The 25,000-nt window shown below is 41.1% G+C and overlaps 1 protein-coding gene across 1 annotated transcript in view; it reads left to right on the top strand.

Moving 5' to 3' along the window:
- Positions 1-3,968: 3,968 nt before the first annotated feature.
- LOC113017743 (uncharacterized) overlaps positions 3,969-25,000 on the top strand; it is a 22,951-nt gene continuing 1,919 nt past the window's right edge. Inside the window, exons 1-7 of the mRNA XM_026160852.1 lie at positions 3,969-4,090; positions 6,483-6,833; positions 7,910-8,017; positions 15,236-15,249; positions 15,584-15,890; positions 19,958-20,284; positions 22,558-22,881. Of these exons, the coding sequence (XP_026016637.1) occupies positions 4,057-4,090; positions 6,483-6,833; positions 7,910-8,017; positions 15,236-15,249; positions 15,584-15,890; positions 19,958-20,284; positions 22,558-22,881 (1,465 nt within the window). The 5' untranslated portion in view covers positions 3,969-4,056. The remainder of the gene's footprint in view (positions 4,091-6,482; positions 6,834-7,909; positions 8,018-15,235; positions 15,250-15,583; positions 15,891-19,957; positions 20,285-22,557; positions 22,882-25,000) is intronic.

The following is a 25,000-nucleotide window of genomic DNA, read 5'->3' as shown; positions in this document are numbered from 1 at the left end:
GTTTCTGTGATTCAGCTTCTAATATAATATAATATAATATAATATAATATAATATAATATAATTAGGAGTGGGAATTTAAAGCGGTAATTATGATTAATTCATTTGAAAAATATAACACGTAAAAGAAAACGCATTTAATGACACTTTGCATTCCAAGCAAAAGGGAACTTTTGACAATGCTAGATGTCCTGGTATACCGATTATGCTGATGCACACATAGGAGCTGCAATAATCTCAGATGAAGTATTGTGAGTCCGATGGGTTTGTTATTTTTTGCACTAAAATGTTCAATGATCACACTGTTTTAGCCTAATGTACAAAATAATGTTGGCTAAGGTTACTCACTTAAAGGTGAAGTTGGTCAAACAACCTTTTATGTTTCTGTGTTATTTTGTAAGAAGAAAAGCTCCAATTTATGTTCAAATTTAATCATTATTATTTAAAGGCAGTATCATTTTTAAAATGTACTTAAAGCACTTAAAATAGCACTCTAGTTTTAAGTCTGCCTGATTTTGGCCAGAAATATTATTTTTGTTTCTCTGCTTTGAATTGAAATGCCATTTAAATGCTTTGTTTATGGACATTTTAACAATAACCTACAACACAACCTTCGTGAGCATTATTTGAAGTGGGTTTAATAAACACAAAACAATGTGGAGAGAAATATCCCAGCCAAACACTAGGATGATCTCTGCCCAACAGCCGCCGCCCTGGCATCTTATATACACACAGAGAAAGAAAGACCTTGTTTTCTGCTTAGCGGTCACCTAGAGATTATCCCTGATAAGCAGAAGGAGTCTCACTATCTGTCTAAGGAGCATGGAAAGAAAAAAGCACCTGGACTTCCTTAAGTCGCTTAAAGACGTTTCACCTCTCATCCAAGAAGCTTCTGCAGTTCTAGGGTCAAATGGTGGAGAGTCAGAGAAAACGGGTGTAGGTCACAACCTTGGCTGATATAATGTAATATGAATGTTTTACATGTGCTGCTGTTGTGTTGATGGTGCAGAGATGCTGCAAAGAGTGTTTGTGATATCGAGCACAAAGATGTCTCCGTGCTTCAAGATTCAAAGTGTTTATTGTTATGTGTCACAAGAGAAAAGGCACTTCTTTGTGCAATGAAATTCTTTCTTTGCTGTCCGCCCACAGATGCCGATTAATATATACACTAGAAATAGAACATATAAATACAAATAGTACAAATAAATAGCTGAAGACAGAAAAGGAGACAAAATATGGAGATTTGAAACAGATGTGTGCAAAAGACCTGTAGCTTAATATGCTGGCTTAATATGTAAGTTGACCTGATGTGCAAAAAAAATTATTATTACTGTTCAGAATGGGTCAGCTGTTCAAGAGTCTGATAGCAGTGGGGAAGAAGGAGTTAGTGAGTCTGGATGTTCTGGATTTCACACTTCTAAACCTTCGTCTCGAGGGTGAGGTCCTTAGCGATGTAGACGCCCAGGTACCTAAAGCTGCTCACCCTCTCCACTTCTAGGCCCTGGATAGACAGCGGTGGGTGAGGCCTCCTCTTCTCCCTCATGTCCAGTATCGTCTCCTTTGTCTTGTCAGTGTTGAGGGTGAGGTTGTTGTCCTAACACCATGACACCAGACCGGCCTCCTCTCTCCTATAAGCCGCTTCGTCTCCTCCAGTGATGCGACCAATCACAGCAGTGTCGTCTGCGAACTTCAAAATGATGTTGTCTTTGTTGGAGGTGAAACAGTTGTGGGTGCACACGGTGTAGAGGATGCAACCTTGTTGGACACCAGTGTTTGTAATAATGCTGGCTGAAGTCCTGTTGCCGATCCTGACAGACTGAGGCCTGCCAGTCAAAAAGTCCTGTAGCCAGTCACATAGGGTGGGGTGCAGGCCGAGTGTCGCCAGCTTGTGAGTGAGTTTGTGTGGGATGACAGTATTGTTTTCTTTGTCTTTGTTTTCCGAGTGGGAGAGTGAATAGTGAAGGGCAGCAGCGATGATGTCTGACGTGGACTTATTGGACTGGTAGGCATACTGCAGGGGGTCCAGAGTGTCTGTGATGTTGCTCTGGATGTAGGCCAGCACCACTCTCTCAAAGAACTTCACAATGATTGGAGTGAGTGCAACTGGTCTATAGTCGTTCAGTCTGTGGCTGGTGTCCTCACCAAGTGTTGTTCCTGCTGTTTGAGGTGGATGAAGCTCCTGAGACGGAGCTGTGAAGGAGCACAAACACCTTCAGACTCTTTCTCACATAAATGGAACCAGAGTGCAGATGTGTTCCTGATGTTCACTCATTTGATGTTTGGAGGATCAGTGAGTTCAAGTCCACACTGAACCTCTTTAAACAAAGTCCCAGAGCAGCATCCAAAGCTCACTTATTCTACTTTGTCAAAGGAGCTTGCAAAGAAAAGCGTCTGGACTTCTTTAAGTTACTTGAAGACGTTTCACCTCTCATCCGAGAAGCTTCTTCAGTTCTAAGGTCAAATGGTGGAGAGTCCCAGATATAAACCTAGTGGGAGTTTCCCCCCACAGAGGGACAAAAGGACCCCCTGATGATCCTCTAATCGCCTGAGACAAGGTGTGAAACTGGGTGTGGGCTCCAATCAGCCAGAGTTTCGGGTGGGTTCATTGTGAAACCTGGCCCCACCTTATCATGCGAATTCCTGAGATCAGATGGCCCAGGATGTGAGTGGGCATTAAGGCGTCTGGGAAGGGATCTCAAAACTGGATTATAGATGGCAGAGAGTTGGTGCCGTAAACCCCCGCCACAGAGGCGGGGGTTTACGGAATTCGCATGATAAGGTGGGGCCAGGTTTCACAATGAACTCACCCGAAACTCTGGCTGATTGGGACCCACACCCAGTTTCACACCTTGTCTCAGGCGATTAGAGGATCATCAGGGGGTCCTTTTGTCCCTCTGTGGGGGGTTACTCCCACTAGGCTTAAATCTGGGACTCTCCACCATTTGACCTTAGAACTGAAAAAGCTTCTCGGATGAGAGGTGAAACGTCTTCAAGCAACTTAAAGAAGTCCAGACGCTTTTCTTTGCAAGCTCCTTTGACTACGATGGCCTGGATGACTGAGAACCTTCACAGACTTATTCTACTTTGTATTTTCTACTGACTTTTATTTGGATTTCATTTGGACTTTTTCTTTGGCTTCACTTCAGTTTCAGTGAGTTTCCTCAGAGGATTTTCTTCTTTCACTTTAGTTTGGATTCTTTCAAATGTTTCCTTTTGATTGGTTTAAGTCTATCTCCAAATAAACCTTACCTTGATGACTGAGTAGCTGGGTAGTGCAGTGGTAAAACTACACATCTTTGAAGCAGGAGTTGCAAGTTTGATTCCCACCCAGTATCCAGTAATGATCCTGGCTTCACCCCTCATGCTAACCAAAAAACCCTGGAATGGCGTGGCTTTGTCTGCAGCACACACACAAGAACATTTCACTACACATCGTTCTCTGTATGATACTGTATATGACAAATAATAAAGCTTGTTTGTTTGAGCATGCATCAAGACAGTTTAAAAATTCACATTTTTATTTATTATGGCAGAATGATTGATAGGACCAGATGGCCGTGCAGTATAAAGTGATCTGGGAGAAACACCACTGTATATCAGTGAAGCAGCAACATGTTTTTGTGGTGTTGCACTTTGTAGACGGTCCCTGAGCACTTCTCTCAAACTCAGCTGCACCTGGAGACAAGCAGGGTTTCTTTCACCTCCACCTTAATGTTGGGATTCAGATGCTGATGGTGTTCTGATAACCTTTCTTATCTGTTATTGATCCAGTTCAAATATGTGGCATTATTTCAAACTTATGTGGTTCTTTCAATAAACTCAAACCAAATGGAGGCTCTGCTCTTTCCACGGTGAATCATGCACCCACGCCCTGGAGGGTTTATCAACTTCAAGTTCAGCCTCTGAGCATGTTGAACCAGTTTACTGGATCACAGCCCAGCAGGAAATCCTCTCTGTTCGTTAGCAGTGAGGCAGGAATGGCAGAGTTTTGAGATGTGGATTCACTCAGTTATGAGCGGAGTGATCAGGACTCTGTGTTTGCTGTCCTTCTTTGAAGGATGATGAAAAACTTGCTGCCGTTCCTGCTCCTCGGTAAGAAACTCCAAATATATTTAACAGTCTTGAAGTGAGTAAACTGCCTATTTCAGGCAGGAAATGTTTACAGCAGCCATGGAAATATGTTTCATGGATACCTGAGTAAGAGTCAGTTACTGGATTAGAGTCTGTTAACTGTTTATTGGTTAAATTATTTAGTTTTAAGCAATTCTACAAAGTTTTGTTTTGTGCAGATGCATCACAGTCAGTCAAGTAGAGGGGAAGAGGGGGACGTGTGTGTGTGTGTGTGTGTGTGTGTGTGTGTGTGTGTGTGTGTGTGTGTGTGTGTGTGTGTGTGTGTGTGCGTGCGTGCGTGTGTGTGTGTGTGTGTGTGTGTGTGTGTGCGTGCGTGCGTGCGTGCGTGCGTGTGTGTGTGTGTGTGTGTGCGTGTGTGTGTGTGTGTGTGTGTGTGTGTGCGTGCGTGCGTGTGTGTGTGTGTGCGTGTTGGGGAAAGATCATGAGTACAGCAGAAAACAGAAACAGGTTTATCCACTTGAGAAAGAGCAAGTGGCTGAAAAGACATTTAACATTTAATTTGACTAATATTTTCTTTCTGTTTCTGCACAGACATTGAGATAAGAACATTGTCAGGAATTCTTGTGATCATGATAATTTGGGCATGTGGTAATCTGATATTGTGACCGTCCTAATCTACATAATTAGTGTTTTTGCCAAGGTCCGGAGTCTGGTGACTCCATGTTTGTGTTTTTTGATTACTAATATGCTTCGTTTCATTCGTTTCTGGATATATTTTGGTAATTCCTCCTCCTTAGGTTTTGTTCCTGTGCTGTTAAGTGTTTCATAGGTTTGGTTCTCTTTATTGATTTCTGCTTGTGTTATATTTATAGTTCCTAGTTTCTAGTTTTCTGTCCCACGTTTAGTTATTCTCATGTTGCATCAGTTTCCCTAGTCAGTCATGTCTCCACATCACAGTGTGAAGTCTGCGTCTTTGTAAATGCCTCTTGTTTCCTCTTTTATTTAGACAGTCTTGCATCCCACGTTCAGTGTTTTGAGGTTTGCTTCCTTTGGTTCATCATGTCAGATTATGTTCAGCTATGTCTCCCTCCTGTTGTGTATTCCCTCTGTTGTGGAAAATCTTAAATAAAATTGCAACCACCAGATGAGCATCTCTTTTGAAGTGAGGTTTACTAAAAAAAGAAAAACACAGCAGTGGAGAAAACATTCAGGTCAAACACCAAAATGGTTGTCTGAATATTGACACCGCCTGAAACTCTTTTATACCTTCCCAAACACTCTCAAAGAAAGAACATCATATATCCAGTCCAGCTCATCCTTGACCCCCTCCCGCTCTATGGATGGATCTCTTGAACTTTACAATGGGCCCTCTGTGAAAGTGCAATAAACCCACTTGTGATAACATTATACGTGCATACATACAAGTGGTGACAGGAGTGATCTTGCTTTACTAAAGTGATATGATTAAAATATGTGATTAATACATCAGAAAAGAAATCTTCCACCACACCTCGTAGCCCTCTGTGTATATATTGTGGGTGTTTCCTTTGTTCCTCGTTGGGTTGTCGGCCAATATTTGATTCCTCGTGGTTCCAAGTCCCCAGGTTGCTCCAATTTCCTCTATTGTGGTTTTCTCGTGTTTAGCTTTCCCCTGTTTAGTTAGTTTTTCTTAGTTTCCCCTTCCATGTTGTTTTAGTAGCTTTTTTGTGCAGTTTTTTTGTTCTGTTTATCTGCGCTTGGGTGTACTTCTCTCCACATGACCTGCCTTTGCCAATCATGAGTAGCCTGGGATGATTTCTTGCCCTAAATTATTTTCTCACTTCTTATGCAATTCAACAAACTGACCACATTCAAAAAGGGAAAGGTTTTTTTGCCTTTGCCATCAGAGCATCATGACAGTGAGATTACCGGACAGAAAATGACAGCGAATCCACATTTTTTCCCAGATTTGGCCTCTTAAAGGCATGTGGGCCTAAACTATTGATCAGCTGTTAAACAGCCTGTTTCACTTTAAGCGTTGTTTTCAATAAATTAAATGCTCAAAAAATGTTTTGTCTCACTCCCATTTCTTCTTGTTGCATGTTGAAGCTCAACTTGGAACCTTGTTAAGATCCAAACATGAAAAATACGATTTTTTGCCATTTTTGAAGTGGTCTTAAACTTTGGATCAGGACTGTAAAATAAAGACCAGGAAGAGGTGTATATTCCAACATTAACTGTAGACTTAGCAAAAATCATTTATAATTAAATACATTAAATGATTTTACTCTCCTGAAATGAATAACAGACCATGTTTTGCTTTGGTGGATTACATCCTACAGACTTCTTCAAGCCTTGTGAGGTCTTGCTCATGCTGGTCTCTCTGCTTCCTGCACAGCATGGAGTTCATTTGTGTTTCTGTTCCTGTCCTCAGTTTCCCAGCATGCCCTGTCTGTGGTGGTGGAGGTAAATGAGGGGGCAGAGTCTGTCCTACTGCCCTGTAAGTTCTCAGGTTTAATACCTGAGGATGACCCCACAGTGATGTGGACTCACGAAGATCTTCATAACAAATCTGTTCACCTACTACGAAAAGGAAGAGATGATCTTGGAGAACAAAACCAACGTTACAGCGGGCGCACAGTTATGATGGATGATGCTCTGACTAACAAAAACTTCGGCCTCACTCTGAGAAAACCACAACTGACTGACAGCGGCAACTACACCTGCTCCATCGGTGATGGAAGAGAAGAAAGGAGACTGAAAAATGTACAGCTGCAGGTCAAAGGTCAGCAACAAACCCAAATACTTGCTTACAGGTCAAAAGTCAGTACTATGGACAAAGGTCAGAGGTCAAACTAAAGGGAATAATTGGTCAAATGTAAGGCAAAAAAAAGCAAAGACAAAAATAACTGGGTAGGTGGAGAGATTGAGTTGGAAGGGTTTTTCTTTGGTGTTTATTCTTCGCCCATCTATTTTTACACCACTCTGAGAGCCTGATTCTGCTGGAGGGTCTTTACCTTTTAATATTAAGCGCCTTGAGATGATTGTTGTTCTTCTCTTGTGGTGAGTGAAGAGTGAATGATGGCAGAGATGAGTGGAAGTAAGGAAGAGAGCCAATATTTCACAAGTGCTGTAGGCAGAGGATAAAGATGAGATGTGGAGAAAAGGTTCTGAAGAGGGGATAGACACAACATTCGAACTGAGTTGCTGATGAATGTTATTAATGTACGTGGTGAAGAACAGCATCAATGAGTTAAGGGTTTCAGATGAATAGAAGTGTGGTGGATTAACCTCAGGGCGTTGAAGACGTTTGTTGAGAAGCGAAAACAGGATCCTGGTGTTACCTTCATAAGAACTGAGTTGACGCTTTGTTATTGTATGATTCTCAAACACGTAGCTTAAAGCAGATAACTGATAAGCTGGAGAGGAAATGGCATATCACAATATTAGAAGATCATCATTTAGCCTGGAGAAATAGTTTGTTGCTTTATAAGAAAGTTAGAACACCTTAGTATTGACACACACGTCTGTGAATACATTTCTAATATATTTTTAACTTTTTCCATTGGTCAGCAGTTACATGAAACTGTTAAGGGTTTATTTGTTTTGTTTTAAGAAATGTGTCAGAATCAGCGTTTCTTATTGTAACCAGAGATTTTAATGATTTGACCCCCAAAACATTTATTATGATCTCTCAATTGTTGGTAACCATAGCAATAGTTCATAGAGTACAGTTTAGCTGCCATTCAAAACAAAAAGAGTCAGAGAATATTTTTATATGATTAGAGGATAGAGTTAGAGATCAGGAATGCAGCTGTAGGTCAAAGGTCATGTTGCTATTTTCTTTATGTTTCTCTACAGAACAGTTTCCATCCTGGGCCACAGCTCTCCTGGTTCTCCTGGTTCTCCTGGTTCTTCTTGTGGTTTCTGGAGGTCTTCTTTTTTATTTCCGGCACTATTTCATGTCAGGTGAGTGTCTCCTACTACACTACCCATAATACCACTGGTTAGCAGGAGTCATCTGGTGGCTCCTTGACTGTTCAGAGCAGACACATGAGATCTTCATGATTTCTGTGCTGATGTGTGTGAGACATGGCCGACTGTGGAGGCTCAGTCTGTCTGTTCTTCTGCTCTTCATCCAACATGTCTGCAGCGCTTTACAGGACGCTGCAGACTAGTTACCAAAGAATGAGTCAGGAACACATCAGGAACAAACTGAGACACAATCTGACTGAGACTAGCCCCTTTTCCATTAGTTACTTGTCCATTAATCGGATTGACTGGTTTTACATTGCAATCCAGTACTACCCAGAGTGTGTGGTTGTCATCATAGTAATGCTGCAGATACAGATACAGCATCTTTCACTGGCTGCCTCATTCTTGACAGGACCATCACAGATAACTGGTGGATTCCTGACTGATTTCTGGCTGACCTAACTCTAATGACATCCTCCACTTGTTATGTGAACAATGTTACCATGAATGTTAACAGCATTTATGAAAACCAGTGGTAATCTCGTGTGCATCCACTAGGGAGAGCAGTGCTAATTAAAGTTCATTCATGAGCTCTATAAATGTAACAACAGGGGTTATGCACACTGGACAAGCAGAAAGCAAAATGTGATGTTTGCATTCTACGGTTATTGATAAATAATGTTTCATGAACATGAAAGCATGGCATGGCAATTTTTTCCCCAATAAATTAACAGTAATGGGAGTAAAAATCACAGTCCTGCCTGCTTACTCAAGTTGTCTGCCATGTAATCTTAGTACAGTATAATACTATTGTGGTTTATTTTTATACTCTGTTTCAAAAACCCACTCCAAATCCAACAACTGGTACATGTACCCCAAATAAGAGCCCAACCTCCAGTATGTATGTATTTAGTTATGATCAGAATCAGAAATACTTTATTGATCCCGAAGGAAATTATGGGTTACAGCAGGCAGCATGCTGGTTGGCGCATGCGCACTCACAAAGGAACCGTCCAACCAAACATACTTACACAACATCACATCGGGGAGACAGGTCAGAGAGGTAGGCTGAAAAGAAAAACAGCGAAAATACACAACATGAGGTAAGAGGGGGAGAAATAAGCTCCACCCAGACTGAGCTCCTGATGGGAGAACAGTTTGAGAACAGAAAAAAACACCTCAGCACAAAAGCACATGACAAACAACAGGGTGAGTAGGGTGAGAGTAAGCCAGTGTAGACAGCATATCCAGTTCTCCAGCATGCGCTGGGCCCAGACCTGCCGTCTGACCTCGGCTTTGGAGATAAGCGTTCATCATATGCATCATATCATCATCATATGCAAAATTTATGGGGAAGAATCGTCTGAATCCTGAAGATGAATAAATAAATAAAAACTTTAATAGCACAATTTGCTAAAATGTATTAAATAAATGTCTTAACAGTAATTTTACTAATAATGCATGGATTGCATTGTTTTAAAATGCAGTAAACTGACGACTGTGAACCCCTGTATTTTTGTTTAGCTTTCCTTACTTGCTCTGTACATCTCAAACTTAAGTGTAACTTAACAAATATATACAAAATATACCAAGTAGAAATTTCTACTTGGTGAAATGACCTGACAGAACATGCTGACACACTTTTTTAACAAAAATATATAAAACATCTACTACATGAAAGACAAAAAAAAAAAAAAAAAAACCCAGAACGACACAATTAAAAACAAGTTGTTTGTTGTTCCCATTTCCAAAGACCCAGGCCAGCCCCCATGAAACATAGCTCAAAAAAGCTGATAAGAGTTACACACCCACGCACATCTATCATGCTCAATCAGAATCAGCGTACTTTATTAATCCCTAAATTATGTGGGTTACAGTTGCCACAATCCAGTAACAGTAACAGACTATTAACTAGACTAAACAATATGTTACAGATTTACAGATTTAAGAAAAAGCACAATATATACAAATCACTCAATAATAGATATCAAGGACTGGCAGAGGTAAGTTAACACTGGTCTAACGCTTTAATTTAGCTTGAAAAACATTCTCCAAGGAACAACTTTGAAACACCTTCATAAAGACAGCAGAGCACTTAAAAGAAGAGAAACTAGATAAAAGTCTGGCCTCTGAAATAAACAATATAGAGAAATTATAAGATGCTGAAGACTTTTAAAATTTGTAAAAATTTAAATAAATCTAAAGAATAATTTCAAATATTAAATTGAATCTAACAAAAAAATGAAGGCCATGCTCATAATTCAAACCGGGGTCTTAGCAAGTAACAACCCAGAAAACTATTCAGAAATGTCTGAATTGTCAAACTGCCTGTAAAGTTTTATCCAGTTATTTTACATTTTCAAAACTTAACTTTTGTTAACATCACCTCATACACTCAACTTTTGTTATGTTTTATTTGGTGACAAGGTTTACATTGAATGTTCAAAAAATATGAAATTCAATTCATTTTTATGTAGTCCCAAATCAAAACAGTGGCATTAATGTTTTTTTGTATTATAAGGCAAAGAGCCAACAGTGATACTGAGAAAATATTCTATAGCGAACCATCCAAGTCAAAGTATTTTTCAAGAATGTGCCATTTCTCTGTGACTACAACTGAGTAAATGTTTATTTTAAAAGTAGGTACGTCATAAGGGATGAAGTCAGCCTCTGGCTGACCTCAGAATGCTTTATTGTACTTAAAACCGTACAATAATTTGGAAGAAACCCCAACAATCAGATGATCTTTTTAACAGCAAAAATGTGTCAGAAAGGTCATATCCTGGTTAAAAAGACGACTCCAAGGTTCTTCAGAGTGTTACTGGAGGCCGAGGTAATGCATTCAACGTCACCATCTATTGAGACACCATGTTTTGTTGTGTTTTTTAGATTTTTAGGGCACATTAACCTTTGTTTTATATAAATTTGGGAAAAGGAAATTAAAGTTCATTTAGGCCTATGTCATTAAGGCGTGGCTACAGTTTAATTGTCATCTTTCATTATACATGAAAAAAAATCTTTGTATCGTCTGAAATGAAAAAGTATGCCGTGTTTTCTTTTTTTAAGACTTTTATTTAACTTTTTTTCCCCCAACAAATACAAGACTGGTTCACATCCAAAACAGTAACACTGCACAGCCCTAGAGTATTACACATTCTCCAGAGTCCACAGAGAACTTGTGATTATTTATGTCCAGAATTGTTGTCCATTAGAATCCAGTTTACAGGTTACTCCCAGTGCTTCCAGTGGTTTCTTCCATTTGTCCACAATAATTCAGGATCTACCATCAATATAATGTCCCAGCCTGATCAGAGTCATGACATCAATGATGAGCGACTTCCATAGAGAAATGGAGGGAGGCTCAGCCCCCACCCATCTCAACATGATGCTTTTCCTGGCCAACATTAACAGTGACTGAATTACATGCTCATGTTGTACCAGTGAGACAGGAATATATCCCAATGAACACATTAATGGGTTTTCTGTCGCCTGATGACCAATGGCTGTGCTAATATTGGCGCAGACCTTTTTCCAAAATGACTGAATAATAGCACATTCCCACAAGCAATCTAGTGCCCACTCTGGCCTTACACTTGAGACAATTTGGAGATGTTCCCATATTATACTTACTATAAATATACAGAGAAATATACACATTGTGCAGGATTTTGTACTGCAGTTCTTTAAATCGGTTACAAACAGAGATTTTGGATGGAAGGAGCAGGATTTTGTCCCATACCTGTATATCTATTTCACATTTAAGCAGCGTCCCCCAAGATTTTCTCAACCATGCTAATTTGTGCACAATTAGGGCATAAATCTCTGAATAAAACTTTGATACAAAATGTTTATGCTCCCCTTTATCCAGAAGAAATCTCCAACAGAAAAGAGGCTGTTGAGATTTGTAATCATTTAGCATTTTTTGACACATAATTTCTGAATTGCAAATACTTATAAAACTCAGTCTTTGACATAGAATACTGGGACTTCAAGGATTCAAATGATTTAAACTCACCATGTTTAAAGAGGTCATAAAACCTCTTCACACCTACTTTATGCCATCCCACAAAGCTTGACCTTATGTTTTGCGGCAGAAGGTCTGGATTATTTATAAATTTTGACAAAATATTAAACGGAAGGCTGCTGTTTAAAAGTTTTCTCAGTTTTCCCCATGTCCACATAGCATTATATATCAGTGGGTTATACTTTATTACCTGAGGTAAGTCATTTCCCTAGAAAGTTAACAGGTGAGGATGGTTTACATAATACTTCCTCAATATTTAGCCTTGGCAGATCAGAACGTTCACGTATCCAGGAAGAAAGAATCCTCGCTTGTATTGAGAGAACATAATTTTCTATATTTGGCACTCCCCGCCCGCCCAGATCTTTTGGTAACTGTAAAATGGTAAATGGCCTGTATTTGTATAGCGCTTTACTTAGTCCCCATGGACTCCAAAGCACTTTACACTACAGTCATCCACCCATTCACACACACATTCACACACTGGTGATGGCAGGCTAATTGTCAGGGTCCTGGGTCTCCTGACCCAGCGTTTTAGTTCTTTGTGGGTTTTGTATTATTGTACTTGATGTGAGTTTCTATGGTTTCTAGTTTCGATCCCTTGCCCTTCATGTTTCTCTGTGTCCCCTCTGTTCTGTGTAAGTCTGTGTCTCTCGGTTCTTAGAGTCCTCTGCCTTATGGTTTATGTCTCTGTGTTTCTTAGTTGCTGTCTCCACTGTGTTAAGTTCGCATCTCTGTGTGATCCTTCCTGTTTTACTTTGAAGGTCCGTGACTTATGTGAATGTGTCCTGCTTTGCTTGTCTCGTCAGTTCTAATTTCCCCCAGCTGTGCTCTCCTTCTGTGTCTCATTCTCCTCGTTACTTCCCAGTGTATTTAGACCCTGTGTTTCTCTGTGTCAGTGTTGCGTCGTACCCTCAACAAGCTGTGTGTTTTGTTTCCAGCTCCAGCTCTAGTTCCAGTTCAGTATTTCTGCTTCAGTGTTTTAGTCCACCAGCGTTTTTGTTTGTCTTTTGGTGAGTTTAGTTAGTAAGAGGTTTTCCAGCAATAAAGCTGCGCTTTAAGTTGAACTTCTGTGTCTGAGTCCTGCATTTTGGATCCACCACTCCTGCTTGCCCGCCTGCCACACAGCCTACCATGACACTAATTGTGTGTCCAATTTAATTTTGGGTTGTCTTCCTGCTCTAATGAAATCCACCATAGCCTTATTAATTACTTTAATATCTTCTGATTTCAAAATGGCCAAAAACATGCCTGTGGGATATAATATTTTCGGTAAGATTACCATCTTAATGAAATTTATTCTTCCCAAAAATGATATCGGAAGTGACTTCCATCTTCTCAGCATCTCTCGAAGATCTTGAACCATTCCATTAATATTTTCTCTATGTAAGTGACCAACATTTGGTGTAACTTTAACTCCCAACTATACAAAACCTGATGGTGCCCAGTGTAAAGGTTTAACATATAAAGGTTTAAAGTCCCCTCCACTACACAGAGTTATTGTAACAGATTCATCAAATTTACCTTGTATCCAGATATAAGACCAAAGTCCTTGATACACCTAGTAAGAACAGGTAGAGAGTTAGCAGGGTCAGTCAGTGTCAGAAGGATACCGTCTGCATAGAGCAGAATATTTTGTTGTCTATCCCCAATTTTAACTCCAGGAACACTTGGATTTTGTCTAATGGCCAAAGGCTCGATGGCCAAAGCAAATAATAGTGGTGACAATGGGCTACCTTGTGCTGTACCTCTGCTCGATGTAATTGGGGAGGATAACAAGCCTTTAGTTAACACAGATGCTGTTGGTGATTTGTATATAATTTTGATCCACCCCAGAAACTTTTTCCCAAACCCAAATCTTCCTCCCCTTAATAAAGCCTGTCTGATCAGCATGCACAATAGAGCACATTACCTTTTCTAGCCTAAGAGCCAGTATCTTTGAAAGTATCTTATTATCAACACCAAGAAGGCTAATAGGCCTGTAAGATGAGCATGACTCCAGATCTTTTCTAGCTATCAATGTTATATTAGCCTGGTACATAGATTCTGGGAGTTTCGATTCTTCGAATGCTTTATCAAAAACCCTTAATAATAAACTATTTAACTTCATTTTCATTACATTAAAAAATTCTACTGGGAAGCCATCTGCCCCAGGACATTTCCCTGACTGGAGTGCAGATATAGCTTTATCCACCTCCATCAATGTGTGGGTGACTCATGGACACTCCAGCAGGCTAACCTGATCTTCAGAGAGCTGAGGGAATACTAAGTCGTTTAGGAAAAAGCCTGAGTTAAGCCTTGTTAGGTCCATCTCAGACTGGTATAAATTTGTATAGAGTTCTCTAAAGCACTCATTAATCTGACGGTTTGCTACTTGCCTTTCACCATTCACATCCACAATAGCTGTGATAAAAGAACTTGATTCCTTGCAAGACGAGCCAGAAAGCGTTTAGGCTTATTAGCTGATTCAAAAAGCCGTTGTCTGGCACAAACATCTCTTTCAGTCTTTCACATTATCAAATTACGCAAAGATGTCCTGGCAATATTAAGCTCACTTAATGTTTCAGCTGATTTTGTTACATAATATTGTTTCTCCAGCTTTTTTTATATTATTCTCGATCTCTAACTGCCTTGTTAATCGTTGTTTTCTTTCATGACTTGTGTATGAAATAATCATCCCTCTCATGTAAGCCTTATACTGTAACTATCCCATAAAGTTCTCGTGTCTATCTCCTCTTTATCATTTATTTCTAAGAATACTGTTGTTTGCTCTGTTATGAAATGTATAAATTTCTCATCCAAAAGAGACAGTGTGCTCATCTTCCAAGACATGGAGGCTCAATATGTCTCATGGGTTGAACGGTTAGGACCTCAGGAGCCTGGTCAGAGAGACCTATATGACCAATATTTACCTGCTGAACTAACTGACTGATACACTTGGACATAAAAATATAATCTATACGAGATGCTGACAAGTGAGGGTTAGAGTAGAAAGTGTACTCCTTAGGTAGTGGATTATAGTGTCGCCAGACGTCCACAAGGTCGAGCTCATTTACAATTTGCCAAAGGGCTTTGGAATTTTTTGTCAAAGTAGATTGTGGGGGAAGTTTATCCATTTTGGGGCATAAAACACAGTTAAAGTCACTCGCTAATATTATATTAGCACAGTCCATGTCCACTAACCCTCTCAGATTATAAGGTGGAGGTGCAGTGTTTTCAAATAATGTTTCCTCAGGAAAGTATCTATACAGTAAAAAGTCCCAGCATAGAACCCTGTGTAACTGTGTGATTTAGTTGCAGAAGACTGTTCATTTACGTTAAAAAATTAGAGCCTATCAAACACACATGATTAAACCCACAGCAGTGGAATTACCATAATACCCAAAGTGTGTTCTAGTTAGAAAATGCTGTGATCATTTTTTTCAAATGCCGTATTGAGGTTGAGGACAGAAATAATTTCTGTGTCAGAAGATGATGATTAGTAACGTTCACTACAGCTCATGTTCTGCTTTGTTGCCCTCTCAGATTATAAGGTGGAGGTGGATTCAGGGGTGGAGTCTGTCCAGCTGCCCTGCAAAACCACAGTTAACCTGCCTAAAGATGCTAAAGTGGAGTGGAAGAACAAAAACAACAGGAAGGTCCACGTGTATCAGAACGGCTCTGACCAGCTTGAGGAACAGCATAATTTTTACAGAGGGCGAACAAAGATGAAGAGAAACTTACTGGAACCTGGAGACCTCAGTCTGATCCTGAAACCCCCCACAGACACAGACACCTACACCTGCACCGTCTACAACAACAGGGGGGAGATTCTGATGAAAAAAGAAGTGCTGCTCATTGTCAGAGGTCAGTGCTGTAGATACAGGTCAAAAGTCAGAGATCAGACTTATGGATAAGACAACGACCAAATCCACCTGAAAAGTCTGCAAAAAGAATTTTCACCTTTTCACAGTGGGGGACTTTGAGTAAGCCCTAGTAAATAATTTTAGAGTATATGTACTTTACATATTCTAATTTTAAAATTATTATTTTGCTAGCTAGCAAACTCGCGGGATAAATTTTTGAAATGCACTGAGTGTGATGCAATACAGCGCTATTATAGCAGTTAGTTATGGCATAACAGCAATGTTAGCCAGGTACTTAACTAGCCAACTTAAGGCATTCTGATTACAGGCTCAAAGTGAAGTTGTCACCAAGTAGAATATGGTCTAGAACTGGTTTATAACTAACTGGTACCAAATGGAGAGAGCATATAACCCCAGTTTTAGCTTCTTTACACTGGCTTCCTGTCTCCTACAGGATCCAATTTAAACTTCTACTTTTTGTTTTTAAGTCACTCAATACCCGAGCCCCTCCTTACCTGTCTGAGCTCCTCTCTGCCTATGCTCCAGGAAAAACCACGAGGTCTAGCTCAAAACTAATGTTGTCCATCCCACGGACTAACCTCAAATCCCGTGGTGATAGATCCTTCTCTGTGGCAGGTCCCAGACTTTGGAATAGTCTCCCCTTAAATATTAGATCTGCACAAATACTTGAGCAATTTAAATCTTTACTAAAGACACATTTCTATGCCCTGGCTTTTAACACACTATGACCCAAGCATTTTGATCTTATTTGAATCAGTTTAGTTATTGTTTTAATTCTTTTACTGTCCTATTATTGTTTTTTATTGTTATTATTGTATTACATTGTTGCTTGTTAATACCATTTTTATATTGTTAAGCACTTTGTGCAGCATCGGCTGTTTGAAATGTGCTATATAAATAAATTTGACCTTGACCTTGACCTTTATATTTTTGTGTATTGCTGCGGCTTTTTCAACTATTAACTTGGAACCTTTGACAACACCTTAGGGGGAAATAATGGTAAATGCCTGATGCATATGTGCACAAAGAATAGAATTTTGTGCTACTGAAGTTCCCAGACTTTCATTCCAAATCTGTTTATTGTGAGCGCCTACACGTTAAACAACTTAAACATTATAAATAGCTTCAAGCTCACACTGAGGCACTATCAGCCACTGACACAATAGACAAATATGTTTGTATGTGAATATTTCATACTTTAAGGCTGCCTGTTTTTTTTAAGGGAGATGAACATTACATTATAATTGCGCATAATAATATCACAGATGATCGATTAAATAAATAGATTTTAGATAGATGCTTGTGCATTCTTAAAGTCTTATATGTTGAACTGAAGTATGTCATCTGTTCACAGCCCCTCCCAGTCAGTGCTGTTATCCACGCCTGTCTTACTGTGTATTATTGTGTATAATAGGCAGTGTATTATTGTCTTCAACAATAATACACTATATGCATATAAGGCAAACTTTTCCTTTTGCAGTATTTTTGTGTGGTGCATTTTTCTATGTTTTAACAAAAGGGGAACAAAGGTATTTAACCCTTCATATATGAATTATGACAACCTCAATCAGGATTTTTTTTCTTAAGTATTTTTATTCTTCTTTAGGCACAATTTACATGTCCACTTTGGTGGACAACATATGTTTTGACTTATGAATTGAATATGGAGTGACACATCAGTGTCCAATGTAGTGGTTTATGTGCAAGTATAACATCAACATTGACACAAATACAAGAAAACAGCCTGTGAATAGCTGTCCACTGTAGTGACCACTATGCGTGAAAGGGTTAATGACCTTATAGTACCATATCACCCCATTAGCTAACTCTCCCTCTCTCTCCTTTACCCCATATCATGTCTGCTGCATATGTACAAAGTCATTTACTGGGCATTAATGTTTGCACTAAATTACCACACTGTAAATACTGTTATATTATGTTATAGTGTTTGCGCTCAAACTATCATATTGTAAATACTATTATATTTTCTTTGTTATTTACTGTGCTAAGTGCCTTCCTTTTACTTTATATCGTATACTTTTACTACAGTTATTTATTACCATGCTGCTTCTTGTTTTATTGCTGCTGGCCTTTGTGCGCTACCAAACAAATTTCGTTGTATAACTACAATGACAATAAAGTTCTTCTTTATCTTATCTTTATCTTCACTCTCGCTCTGCAGGCCTACTTGTTGTTCCTAGAGTATTTAAAAGTAGAATGGGAGGGAGAGCCTTCAGTTTTCAGGCCCCTCTTCTGTGGAACCAGATATGTCTCATATGTCCAGTTTGGATTCAGGAGACAGACACTATCTCTACTTTCAAGATTAGGCTTAAAACTTTCCTTTTTGCTAAAGCATATAGTTAGGGCTGGACCAGGTGACCCTGAATCCTCCCTTAGTTATGCTGCAATAGACGTATGCAGCCGGGGGATTCCCATGATGCATTGAGTTTTTCTTCTCCAGTCACCTTTCTCACTCACTATTTGCTTTTTTTGTTTTTTTATTGTGTTTTGCTTTTCTTCAGCCTGTCCCATTTGGTGCTTTTGCCATCAGAATTATTGTCTAAAGGCAAAGAAAGATGCCCAACAGATTTACTTTACCAAATGAACCAACCGGCCTTGCCGTATTGGTCTATTTGATTCACCTTTGCTTTTATTTTTTATTTTATTTTATTTTCACTTGCTACACGGGACAGACATGAACGTGATGAAAGGCAAAACAAAAAACAACAAAACAAACAGACAAAAAATACATATATCGATCACCTGGATCACCTGTTGAGAAAGAAAAAAGAGAAAACAAGCAAAAAAAGAGAGCAATGTAATAAACAACAACATCGTGATGATCTATATGAATATAACAGTAAATACTAAATATTAAACATTATTGTGCAGCACGTAATATCAACAGCGCACAGTGTGCTTTAAGGTAGGAGCCAAAAAGGGTGTAGTTTGTGTGTGTGTGTGTGTGTGTGATCACCCGTGTGTACACCTGTGAGCATGAGCGTGTTTGTTTTTAAAAGGTTCCTTCATGTAATGATCTGCTAGAGCACAGGTGTCGAACTCCAGGCCTTGAGGGCCGGTGCCCTGCAGGTTTTAGATGTGTCCTTGATCCAACACAGCTAATTCAAATGGCTAAATGACCTCCTCAGCATGTCTTGAAGTTCTCCAGAAGCCTGGTAATGAACTAATCATTTGATTCAGGTGTGTTGACCAAGGGTGAGATCTAAACCCTGCAGGACACCGACTCTCGAGGCCTGGAGTGCGACACCCCTGTGCTAGAGGGTGTGGGGGGACCACTGCCCCGTCCTCCAGGGCATGAAGCAGGTATGGAGGAGATCAAGACTCCAGACATCCAGAGGCCCCCAGAACACAAGAGACCATGGAAGACCAACAGAGGGGCAACTCACTATTTGTTAATAGACCTCTCTGCAGTGAATCATCTCTCTTCCACAGCATGTCTTTTAATACTGTCTCCCATCTCTCGCCCCAACCGGTCGCAGCAGATGGCCCCGCCCCTCCCTGAGCCTGGTTCTGTTGGAGGTTTCTTCCTGTTAAAAGCAAGTTTTTCCTTCCCGCTGTCACCAAAGTGCTTGCTCATAGGGGGTCATATGATTGTTGGAGCTCACACTGTGTGTATTATTGTAGGGTCCAGCTTACAATATAAAGCGTCTTGAGGCGACTGTTGTTGTGGTTTGGCGCTGTATAAAAAAAATTATTCAAATTGTGTCTTAAATGCTGCCAGTGCCTCTCTTTGCTGTAACCAACCTTTCTCTTTATTTCTGAGCTTTTTAAGGACTTTAACTGATGCATCAACCTTTGAAAATGGAAAGAAATCAGTCAGATTCATGGCTGCATCACAGTGTCACATGTAGTTCTCCACATCAGCTGGATTATATCTATAGCTGCAAACAGCAGCTGATGCACAAATCTTTGTCTGTGTTAATAAAGTTGGATCAGTTCAAACAGTTTGTTGCTCTGCATTCAGCCTGTTAGAGTCAACACAAATGTCTCCATCCAAGCTCATGTTGTGCTTTGTTGTCCTCTCAGTCCCCCAGGTGGAGGTGGATTCAGGGGTGGAGTCTGTCCAGCTGCCCTTCAAAACCACACTTCACTTGCCTGAAGATGCTAAAGTGGAGTGGAAGGACAAAGGCAGCAGGATGATCTATGTCCATCAGAACGGCTCTGAGCAGCCTGAAGAACAACACCAGGCTTACAAAAACCGAACGAAGATGAATGAAGACCTGCTGAAAACTGGAGACCTCAGTCTGACCCTGAAACACCCCACAGATGGAGACAATAGGTCCTACACCTGCACCGTCTACAGCAGGGAGGGAAACATCCTGCTGAAGAAAAATGTGGAGCTAAAAGTCAGAGGTTAGTGCTGTAGATACAGGTCAAAGGTCATGTAGTGTGATTGAGAGTGAATCAGTGTGAGTGATGGAGGCAGCAGGAAACTAACAGGCTGACTATCTCAGTGAAAGACCATCTCTGAATTGAGGACTAAGGGTACATTCTTTGCCATCTTACTGTGATTGCAGCCATTCACCAACTTTCTGCAAATGGTACTCATGGCCATTGATCAGTGGTGTTTGATCAATGGTCATGAGAATTTGAATATTAATGATCAAGGAATTGACCTCCCAGCCCATTGTTCCTTCAGTGGGCTGGTTTCAGTCATTATGCAAATGCCCTGTTTATAAGGTTGGGGAAACCTACAGTCAGCTGAGACTGAAGAAGTCACTTGGATGAGTGACGAAATGTTTCTCCCACCAAAAAATGCTACATCCACATAAACAGAATCAATCGGTCTTTTTCTAGGAAAACTCCCTGAAATGTAAATCTCATTGAAACAAGTTCAGTGTTTCACAATAAAAGCCTCTTTAAAGCATTGATTCTACTCTGCTGTGGACACAGACAGCTAGAGACCCACGGCTGAGGAGTCCTTCCTGTTAGACCTCTTTGAAATCCGCTTGAAATCTGCCCGGTAACAAAAAAGGGAAAAGTGGATGTCCGCACAGCCCCTCACACTCCCCGTCTGATGACATTTAAGATAAGATAAGATAAGACTTTATTGATCCCACAATGGGGAAATTTTTGCGTCACCTCAGCTCAGGTACAGATATATGAAGGAAATACAAAAATACAAAAATACTTAATTTATGTCACTGTGACCACGCGGACCCTCAGAAATCAAGTGTTTGTGTCCACTGACATGTTAGAGTGCTTGTACTTTGAAATGCACACAGGAAATGATGTCTTTCCATAAAGAGTGTAGTGCAGTAAGTTTAAAAGAGCAGGGCCAAAGCAGACTGATGGATTATTGTGACATCACTGTTTGATTCTTCTATCAAATAGAAGAAGAAGAAAAGTTCTCTTCAGCAGGGGAGGTCAAAGGTTAAAGGAGAGAAAACACACAGTTCATGGAAATGAAGTAAAGGCCTTCCTCATTGTGATGACCTTTGACCTGCTGCCTGTTATTTTCACTCATTAACGTGTGAAAGCAGCAGCTAGCAGCAGCTTTTAAGGTCCACTGTTTTCTTGCATGTTACTTAATGCAGGCAGTGATGTTGTAAAGCAATGAACACTTTAAGGGCAAATTTCCAAAGTGGGAAAATGATGGTGGAGACAGAGATTCAGGTTTAGGTGGAGTAATGACCCACCTGCCTCTCTTAAACAGCTACTGCTTGATGGCTGTTCAGTCATGTCCATTAATCCGTAAATGCCTGTTTCTAATCACTGATTTATTCCATACATTTATCCCACTTTACACAACAGTTACTGAGAGAAGTTAATTTCAGAAGATGTAAATCTGTCAGCAACTGTGTCACATTTCAGAGTTTAACTAACTTCCTTACAGTACATGTGCATTTCTTCATAGTCAGAATAAGTCAGCACATCAGCCTGAGACAAGAGTAAATGTAAAAAAGAAGAAGTTTTCATCCAGAGGTCTGTGGTCCAGACAATTTCCAGATGTATTGATATATAAAATTTGGTTATGCTATTCAGTGGTTAGACACCAATTGCCTGTTACATCAGTATAGAATAACAGAATATAATAGAATAGAAACAGGACCTCTGCAGTCTAGATACTGATGGTGGTGAAGATAAGGCATGGATGGAGCACTGAGCCGAGGTTGGGATGGGGAGGAGGTGGGTTGCATAAAGGAGTCTGCAAAGGAGAACTAAAGATGAGCTGTGAGATTTATGTCACACAGAGGAGGCTGGTTGGCCTGAAGAGTGTGGGCAGTGAGATAATTGGACTAGAATAATGATGCCAGTTTTGAGTTTGGTGGTATGGGAAAGTGGAAGTTAAGTAACAAGCAGCCAAACACCTGGAAAGCAGACAGATGAGTAAATACAGATGTCCTTTATTGAACTCACACATGAGCTTCATTTCATGATCTGCAGAGTCAGTATGAAGTTTATTCTGTTTAGCGTCCAAAGAAAGAAAAGAGCTTCCTGTAGATCCTTGTACATGTGATGTCTGTAAGATGTCTCCTCTCTCTCTGTCTGAATGAATGTTCTTGAGCAGCTCCGCTTTGTGCTAATAACTGCTTTATTCCACATCTGTATTCATAAAAGTGAATAACAGTGGATCATCTCTCATCTAATCAGCATTTCTAATGTTGTGTTTGTTGTCCTGTCAGTCTGTCAAGTGGAGGTGGATTCAGGGGTGGAGTCTGTCCAGCTGCCCTTCAAATCCACAGAAAACCTGCCTGAAGACGCTAAAGTGGAGTGGAAGGATGGGAGATCCAGAACGGTCCATGTGTATAAGAACGGCTCTGATCAGCCTGAAGAACAGCACCAGGTTTACAGAGACCGAACGAAGATGAATGAAGACCTGCTGAGAACTGGAGACCTCAGTCTCACCCTGAAACACCCCACAGACTGGGACAGCGATGATTTCATATGTGAAGTTTGGAGGAGTGGAAACATCCTTAGAACAAAATCACTGCTGCTCAAAGTCAGAGGTTTGGTCCTTTGTTTGTCTTGTTTTCCTGGCTGCCACTGAGGACAGACTTTCTGGACTCTGACTCACACATCATTTCTTCTTCTCATGTTTCATCCTCAGCTCACATGATTGCAGACATGAGCAATTGCAGACATATCTATATATATCTATATATATATAGATATATATATATAAAAACACCCAGCACGCCCCTGCGGGCGGTTTATCCTTCAAGCTCGGGTCCTCTACCAGAGGCCTGGGAGCTTGAGGGTCCTGCGCAGTATCTTAGCTGTTCCCAGGACTGCGCTCTTCTGGACAGAGATCTCCGATGTTATTCCCGGGATCTGCTGGAGCCACTCGCCTAGCTTGGGAGTCACCGCACCTAGTGCTCCGATTACCACGAGGACCACCGTTACCTTCACCCTCCACATCCTCTCGAGCTCTTCTCTGAGCCCTTGGTATTTCTCCAGCTTCTCGTGTTCCTTCTTCCTGATATTGCTGTCATTCGGAACCGCTACATCGATCACTACGGCCGTCTTCTTCTGTTTGTCTACCACCACTATGTCCGGTTGGTTAGCCACCACCATTTTGTTCGTCTGTATCTGGAAGTCCCACAGGATCTTAGCTCGGTCATTCTCCACCACCCTTGGGGGCATCTCCCATTTTGACCTCGGGACTTCCAGGTTATACTCGGCACAGATGTTCCTGTACACTATGCCGGCCACTTGGTTATGGCGTTCCATGTATGCCTTGCCTGCTAGCATCTTGCACCCTGCTGTAATGTGCTGGATTGTCTCTGGGGCATCTTTACACAGCCTGCACCTGGGGTCTTGCCTGGTGTGATAGACCCCAGCCTCTATGGATCTTGTACTCAGAGCTTGTTCTTGTGCTGCCATGATTAGTGCCTCTGTGCTGTCTTTCAGTCCAGCTTTGTCCAGCCACTGGTAGGATTTCTGGATATCAGCCACCTCCTCTATCTGCCGGTGGTACATACCGTGCAGGGGCCTGTCCTTCCATGATGGTTCCTCGTCTCCCTCCTCTTTCTTGGGTTTCTGCTGCCTGAGGTATTCACTGAGCACTCGGTCAGTTGGGGCCATCTTCCCAATGTATTCTTGGATGTTCGTTGTCTCATCCTGGACTGTGGTGCTGACACTCACCAGTCCCCGGCCCCCTTCCTTCCGCTTAGCGTACAGCCTCAGGGTGCTTGACTTGGGGTGAAACCCTCCATGCATGGTAAGGAGCTTTCTTGTCTTTATGTCAGTGGCTTCTATCTCCTCCTTTGGCCAGCCTATTACCCCAGCAGGGTACCTGATCACGGGCAGGGCGTACGTGTTGATGGCCCGGATCTTGTTCTTATCGTTCAGCTGACTCCTCAGGACTTGCCTGACCCTCTGCAGGTACTTGGTGGTAGCAGCTTTTCTAGCGGCCTCTTCATGGTTCCCATTCGCCTGTGGGATCCCCAAGTACTTGTAACTGTCCTCTATGTCTGCAATGTTGCCTTCTGGTAGTTCAATCCCCTCAGTTCTGACTACCTTCCCTCTCTTTGTTACCATCCGACTACACTTCTCCAGTCCGAACGACATTCCAATGTCATTGCTGTATAGCCTGGTAGTGTGGATCAGTGAATCGATGTCTCGTTCACTCTTGGCATACAGCTTGATGTCATCCATGTACAGGAGGTGGCTGACAACTGCTCCGTTCCGTAGTCGGTATCCGTAGCCAGTCTTGTTAATGATCTCACTGAGGGGGTTCAGGCCTATGCAGAACAGCAGTGGGGACAGAGCATCTCCTTGGTAGATCCCACACTTCATGGTGACTTGTGCTATGGGCTTGGAGTTGCCCTCTAGTGTTGTACGCCACATCCCCATTGAGTTCCTGATGAAGGCTCTCAAGGTCCCATTGATCTTGTACAATTCTAGGCATTCCAGTATCCAGCTGTGGGGCATTGAGTCATAGGCCTTCTTGTAATCAATCCAGGCAGTGCACAGGTTGGTCAGTCTGGTCTTGCAGTCTCGGCTGACTGTTCTGTCTACCAGTAGCTGGTGTTTTGCGCCTCTGGTATTCTTGCCAATTCCTTTCTGTGTCCCGCTCATGTATTGACCCATGTGCCTGTTCATCTTAGCCGATATGATGCCTGA

The sequence above is a fragment of the Astatotilapia calliptera genome, unplaced genomic scaffold, assembly GCF_900246225.1.
Source record: "Astatotilapia calliptera unplaced genomic scaffold, fAstCal1.2 U_scaffold_2, whole genome shotgun sequence".
NCBI classification, from domain to species: domain Eukaryota; kingdom Metazoa; phylum Chordata; class Actinopteri; order Cichliformes; family Cichlidae; genus Astatotilapia; species Astatotilapia calliptera.
The sequence above is the reverse complement of the archived record's forward strand: the minus strand, read 5'-3'. Positions and strand labels throughout refer to the sequence as shown.